This window comes from Piliocolobus tephrosceles, chromosome 13 (assembly GCF_002776525.5).
Source record: "Piliocolobus tephrosceles isolate RC106 chromosome 13, ASM277652v3, whole genome shotgun sequence".
Taxonomy (NCBI): domain Eukaryota; kingdom Metazoa; phylum Chordata; class Mammalia; order Primates; family Cercopithecidae; genus Piliocolobus; species Piliocolobus tephrosceles.
The window spans coordinates 55,847,989-55,855,609 of NC_045446.1; the positions used below are offsets into that span (position 1 = coordinate 55,847,989).

The window sequence follows — 7,621 nt, forward strand, 5'->3', positions numbered from 1 at the left end:
GAAAGAAGCCAATCTGAATATGCTGTATGTGGCCGGCCACGGTGGCTCACGCCTGGAATCCCAGCACTTTGGGAGGCTGAGGCGGGCGGATCGCGAGGTCAGGAGATCGAGACCATCTTGGCTAACACAGGGAAACCCTGTCTCTACTAAAAATAAAAAAAAATAAATAAATAAATAAAAAAAAAATTAGCCGGGCGTGATGGCGGGCGCCTGTAGTCCCAGCTACTCAGGAGGCTGAGGCAGGAGAATGGTGTGAACCCGAGCGGCGGAGCTTGCTGTGAGCTGAGATTGTGCCACTGCACTCCAGCCTGGGCAACAGAGCAAGACTCTGTCTAAAAAAAAAAGAAAAAAAGAAAAAAAAAAGAAAGAAAATGCTATATGCATAATTCCAACTACCTGACATTGTAGAAAAGGCAAAACCATGGAGACAGAAATATCAGTGGTGGCAAGAGGTTAGAGAAGAAGGAGGGATGGATACGCAGAGCACGGGATGTTTAGGCAGTGAAACTATTCTGTGACACCACAATGATGAATACATATCATTATATACTTGTCAAAACCCACAGAATGTAAATGTATAACACCAAGGGTGAGCCCTAATGTAGACTATGGACTTTGGGTGATAAAGTGTCAATGCAGGTTCATCAGTTCTAATACAGTATCATAATGGTGTGGAATGTTCATAGCAGAGGAGGCCATGCACATATGGGGCAGGGAGTATATGAGAATTAGCTCTACTTTGTGTTCAATTTTTCTGTGAACCTACAACTGCTTTAAAAATTAAAGTTGGGACTGGGCACGGTGGCTCATACCTGTAATCTCAGCATTTTGGGACGCCAAGGTGGGCGGATCACCTGGGGTCAGGAGTTTGAGACCAGCCTGGCCAACATGGTGAAACCCCATCTCTACTAAAAATACAAAATTAGCTGGATGTGGTGGTGCACACCTGTAATTCCAGCTACTTGGGTGGCTGAGGTGGGAGAATCACTTGATCCTGGAGGCAGAGGTTGCAGTGAGCCAAGATCGCACCATTTCACTCCAGCCTGGGCAAAAGAGCAAAACTCTGTCTCAAAAAAAAAAAAAAAAAAAAACAATTACAGTCGGCACAGCACAGCGGTCTATAATCCCAGCACTTTGGGTGGGATTTCTTGAGCCCAGGAGTTCAAGACCATCGAGGCAACAAAGTAAGACCTCATCTCTACAAGAAATACAAAAATTAGCCAGGCGGGTTGGCTCACACCTGTAGTCCCAGCTGCTCGGGAGATGGAGGCTGCAACGAGCTGTGGTAATGCCACTGCATTCCAGCCTGGGCTAGAGAGTGAGACCTTGTCTCTAAATAAATAAGAAAAGAAGGAATGCTTCTAATATTTACATTTTTAAAAAGATAAAAGTATACCTAAGAAGAAAAAATAAAACGGCTATTTAAGAAAAAGGTATTGGCTGGTTCCTGTGATACTGGGCTATCAGAATTTAACATCCACATTCATGTCACTAAAGTCCCCACTGCTAAATTTGACTGGCTTTAAAAAAATAAAAAGTAAAAAAAAGATAAGTTCATATTGACCTTCTTAGTTCTAGCCTTAATCTCTATCTAAAAGAATATTGACCAATATTTTCACATGATGAGTCTATTGCTCCATAAATAATTTTGATATAATATCATATAACCCAGAATAATGGGGAACATTCTTTAAACAAAAGAATTTGTTACAAGTATCCAGTTTTGTAAGTACACCTTTCTATTTAGCATGGTTATCTGTTGTCATATCTACATGTTGGGTAGGAAAAACAGCCAAACCAGAACTGAGCAGTTCTATTTAACTATAAGCTATTTTGCATATTGCTATTAAATGATCACCTGTAAATCAGGTTAAGTCTAACTCAGCCCAAAATACAGCATCCTGACGACAAAACTCAGGTAAGAGACTCTTCTCCAGAGTGGCCCATGGGGAAGGATAAAAACATGCCTAGGCACAGTTGATAAATACTGAATTTTGTCAGCTATCAGATTATTCCATTATCTTAAACTACCAATATTCTCCATATAATGGAAGATCCAGGTTTTGCTGGCAATTAAATCATCTAGAAGAGCAGAAAGAGTTTTGATTTGGAAGTTGGGACACTAGGTTCTGGCCCCTGCTTTGCTACTGGCTTTGTAACCTTAGCAACATATCATAACCTATGAGGAAGTTTTAAGTTTCCTTCCAACTCTAACATTCCATAATTCAATTATATTGGCAGTTGTAGCTTTTTATTTTTTACATGCTACATATCTTTTATATCTCTGAAATTTGAAGCTTTTATGCTCAGCAGAGCATCCAGAATCTCTTATGATTTTATCATTAAGACCTCATCATTTATTTCCCAGAAACCCTCTAAGGCAGAATCTGAGATTTTCCCATCACAGGTGTGTTTGTTAGCTGTGCCTATATCCGGAACCATGGAGCCCTGGCGCTACCAATCTGTGTTGCTTTCTTTTAAAAACTTATACTCAATTCCTACAAACACATCCAGACCCCAATAGGCTTTCTATCTTGATTCTCCTTGTTGCTGCATTTTCTTTCGTTTTCTTACTCTGTTGTCTTAAATTGCCTTCTTTGAATAAAAGGTGATCGTATTTAAATGCTAGTACACTGATTGGTGAACTTATTGGAAATGCTTAACTGAAAAAACTTCTCATCAGTGTGCCTCCAGAGACACCATGCTCTTTTTTTTCAAACATTATGCAAAGTATTGTTAAAACCTAGAACGTTTTAATTACTTGTGGCATATACAAATTACTCAGATTTCATCTGGGTCAAGATTTAAGATATTGTTTAAATGGTCTTTTAGGGTAAAACCATCACCAACAGAATGATTTTTGTATAGTTAGGTTTGATGACATCTGCTTTACTTTTTGGTAGCCTGTTAATTCCAGTTCTTAACTACAGGCAACAATATGGCTCTGCTGTTGTCAGAAATGCAGTAATACAGGCTCCACACCCATTTGCCACCATTTTGCAGCTTCTGCCATACCCGTTCTTTCTCTCTTACCCTCTAGAATTCCTGGCTTGGGAATTTCCTAACTTGTTTCTCTCAGCAACTTTTTCTTTTTGAGAGAATCCTGGCTAGTTTTCAGTTTTCCACAGATTTTTGTTTTGTTAGTTATCTTAGGTCATTTGGTCAGTAATTTGGAATCTTTCATTTCCTGTTCCTCTGTTTTGATTTTTAATTGGACCTATTCCACTTATCTCATCCCCCAATCCCGTCCCTTTTAAGAAGAGCTTTTCCTGGCATTGACTTCTTTTCCAGTCTCTTTCACCACGACTTACTATAACCCTTTAACCTTGGCCACTCCTCCCTCCCAGCACCCCTGCCCCTGCTGCCCTTACTGTTTCCCTAGTCCCCTGACCTTCATACTTGAATTCTGGTCTTAGAGGCTGCTCCTCCCACTACACAGTGCAGCCTGCTGAGTTTTTGCTGTATTCAGGTAGAGAAATAAGTACCAATATTATCTAATATTGCCCTAAATATTAGGACTGGTGTGTGTGTGTGTGTGTGTGTGTGTGTGTGTGCATGCAGTATGCCAAGCATAGATAATAACCCCTCACTCCTAAAGATAATGAAAAATCAACCTGCTGAGAAATTAACACCATATTTCCTTCTTTGATGGAGGCCCACAATTAGACTTCAAGCTGCTTTTCCTTCTCTATTTTAGGTACGTTCCTCATCTCTCAACACATGTGTTTAGGAGAGATCAGTGTTGTGACTCTACAGTGTTAAGGAAAATATAAACCAGGTTTTCTATAAGGTACAGTTTAGAAAGGAACGCTACATAAAGATTCATTCATCTCTAAAGAAAGGAAAGAGGTAAATGCTGGGTGCATTATAGGCACAGTCACCCCTCTGTACCTGGGGGGTTGGGTTCAGGACTCCTCTCAGATACCAAAATCCACAGAGGTTCAATTCCCTTATAGAAAATAATGTAGCACTTGCATGGAACCTACACACACCCTCTCAAACACTTTAAATCAATCATCTCTGGATTACTTATAATACCTAACACAATGTACATTCTATACAAATAGTTGTTACACTGTATTATTTAGAGGATAATGACAAGAACAAATGTCAATACTTATTTAGTACCCATGCTGCCATCCCTTTTTTCCCCCTGAATATTTTCCACCCATAGTTGGTTGAATACACAGACCCCAACACGGAGGGTCAACTGTTTTTTTTTTTTTTTCACTTTATCCTCACAACCACCCTGCAGAATAGTTAGCAGCTTATTTGGACACGGGGAAAGCGAAAGCTCAGAGAGGTTAAGACACTTGCCTAAGGACACATAGCTAAGAAGGAGTAAGGCCATATTGAAACCTGAGGGTGTTATCTCTTAGAGAAAAAGCTATTTTCCTACAGAACTACCCTGCCTCCCAGTCAACGGGTTATACTGCAGTGCCTCCGTAAAATCTGTTGTTGCTACATGATTATGGTCAAAGGCAAAAAGTAATAGTAGTTTAAGAGAGGAGAAGGATATAGACCTATTCACAAAGAAGAAATGCGTTGGTATGGAACCTCTTGGGTTATACTGCTTCGTACTTGAGTTCTACAAACACACACACACACACACACACACACAAAACCAACAAAACTTAATTACAGGCTGGGTGAAGTGGCTCATGCCTATAACCCCAGTGCTGTGGGAGGCTGACGTAGGAGGATTATTTGAAGCTAGGAGGAGGTTTAAGATCAGCCTGGGCATCAAGGCAAGACCCCATCTCTACAAAAAAAAAAAAAAAGGCCAGGCATGGTGGTGCACATCTGCAGTCCTAGCTACTCAGAAGGCAGGAGGATCACTTAAACCCAGCAGTTTGAGGCTGCAGTAAGCCATGATCACATCACTGCACTCCAGCCTGGGTGACAGAACAAAACACTGCCTCTAAAAATTAAAATATAAAATAAATAAAAATTTTAAAAACCTAAACATAGCTGCATTTTACTCAATATATTTACAGTTCTACATACGTAAAAATGTGTAAACTGACTATGTTTTAAATGTATAAGGGAAGTTTCTCACCTAAAGGAGTCCCATAATGAACATTTAAGAGCAAATTATTCCTTTTTTATTTGTATTTTCAGTTTTGCCTCTAGCACATCAGGTATTCTTTAAGAAAGCTATGCCTCTGAGGTTGCATGATCATTAACTAGCTCATAATTTCCATTGCATATATTTGAATATTGTGGTGTTTTAGCGTTTCCCACACTTTTTTTTATTTGCATGTCTTCACGATCACCATTACATCTTTGTTCCACCTGTACTATTATTTACTCACTCTTTTTCTTTAAATCAAATCACGTTTTCTTACTCAAGTAGATTTAATTTTAAGACGAACTTTATGGTCGGGCATGGTGGCTCACACCTATAATCCCAGCACTTTGGGAGACTGAGGTGGGTGGATCATGAGGGCAGGAGTTTGAGACCAGCATGGCCAACATAATGAAACCCCCATCTCTACTAAAAATACAAAAAATTAGCTGGGCGTGATGGCAGTCACCTGCAATACCAGCTACTTAGGAGGCTGAGGCAGGAGAATCACTTGAACCCAGGGGCAGAGGTTGCAGTGAGCCGAGATCATGCCACTACACTCCAGCCCAGGCAACAATGCAAGACTCTGTCTCAAAAAACAAAAAAAGGAACTGTATATCGCTACGATAAATTACCAGAACTCACAATAAACAGAAGTTAGTAAAGACACTGAATTCTAACAAGATGTTATTGCTTGTTGAAGGCTTTGATCTTAGAAGGATTAGAAAGCATTCTAGGCCAGGTGCGGTGGCTTCCTGTGTATAATCCCAGTACTTGGGGAGGCCGAGGCAGATGGGTTGCTTGAGCTCAGGAGTTTGAGACCAGCCTGGGCAACATGGCAAGACCCTGTCTCTACAAAAACATACAAAACTTAGCCAGGTGTGGTGATGCCCGCCTATGGTCCCAGCTACTCAGGTGGCTGAGGCAGGATGATTGCTTGCACCTGGGAGGTTAAGGCTCTAGTGAGCCATCATCACACCACTGCACTCCAGCCTGGGCGACAGAGCCAGACCCTGTCTCAAAAAAAAAAAAAAAAAAGAAAAGAAAAGAAAAGAAAAGACAGAATTCTAGTGGTGTGGTGTGGAAGACATATTCTCAGCAGGCTAAGGTTGTATCTTTATAACCACAAGGACTGAAAGAGAATTGAAGGAGAATAACTTTCTCATAAGGCGATTCAATGTTATTTAGTGCTGTTTCTGTGCACCATCAAACATCCTCTTACTACACAGAATAACACCATCACATTGTCCACATGAGCTCAGAAACTGGTCATCAAAGCAGAAAAGTCTTTAAAACATTGATCTCTGGCTGGGCGTGGTGGCTCACGCCTGTAATCCCAGCATTTTGGGAGGCGGAGACTGGTGGATCACAAGGTCAAGGGATCAAGACCATCCTGGTCAACATGGTGAAACCCCGTCTCTACTAAAAATACAAAAATTAACTGGGCATGGTGGCGAACGCCTGTAATCCCAGTTACTCAGGAGGCTGAGGCAGGAGAATTGCTTGAACCCAGGAGGCAGAAGTTGCAGTGAGCCGTGATCACACCCCTGCACTCCAGGCTGGGCGACAGAGCAAGACTCCATCTCGAAAAATAAAATATAATAAAATAAAACAAAACATCGATCTCCAAGAAAGTAGATCATATCTGCTCTCTTTCTATCTGACCACATTGATAAATTTCGTTATGTTTGCAGGTTAAAGAGGAAATGATGGACAATAGAGGCAACTCTAGTCTGCCTGACAAACTTCCTATCTTCCCCGATTCTGCCCGCTTGCCACTGACCAGGTCCTTCTATCTGGAGCCCATGGTCACTTTCCACCTGCACCCGGAGGCCCCGGTGCCATCCCCTTACTCTGAGGAGCTGCCACTGCTGCCTTTTCCCAGTGACTCCCTCATCCTGGGAAATTACGGGGAACCCTGCCCCTTCTCTTTCCCGATGCCCTACCCAAATTACGGAAGGTGTGAGTACTCCTACGGGCCGGCCTTCATCCGGAAAAGGAATGAGCGGGAACGGCAGCGCGTGAAATGTGTCAATGAAGGCTACGCCCAGCTGCGTCATCATCTGCCAGAGGAGTATTTGGAGAAGCGACTCAGCAAAGTGGAAACCCTCAGAGCTGCGATCAAGTACATTAACTACCTGCAGTCTCTTCTGTACCCTGATAAAGCTGAGACCAAGAATAACGCTGGAAAAGGTTCCTCCGTGATAGCAACCACCAGCCACCATGCTGACCCTATGTTCAGAATTGTTTGAGTCGGTGTTTCCAAATAGAAATGAATAATATCACAAAATGAGGTCTCTTACAGCATCATTCAACAGTTTTTCCTAAGTGTAATTTCCATGTGGGCAGGAAATAGCTCAAATGCTAACCTATGCTGAGTATTACTCACCTGGGTTTCAATTGTACTAAACACGATCTCATGTAGGTTGAGGAGCTGCTCTGCTTATTTCTTTCACGAGCTCTAGGGGAGCAGCGGGCCCCAGAGTCTCTGCATGTCTCATCCTGCCCTTCTCACACGCTTGGCCAGAGGCTCAGCTGTGAGAAGCTCTCACA

General features: G+C 41.9%; 1 protein-coding gene across 1 annotated transcript; it reads left to right on the top strand.

The window, feature by feature from the left end:
• Positions 1-1,876: 1,876 nt before the first annotated feature.
• Positions 1,877-7,364, top strand: ASCL3 (achaete-scute family bHLH transcription factor 3). The gene is made up of 2 exons (XM_023189845.1): positions 1,877-1,918; positions 6,763-7,364. Exon 2 carries the CDS (start codon positions 6,775-6,777, stop codon positions 7,318-7,320), a length of 546 nt encoding a protein of 181 aa, XP_023045613.1. The 5' UTR covers positions 1,877-1,918; positions 6,763-6,774; the 3' UTR covers positions 7,321-7,364.
• The last annotated feature ends 257 nt before the right edge of the window (positions 7,365-7,621 follow it).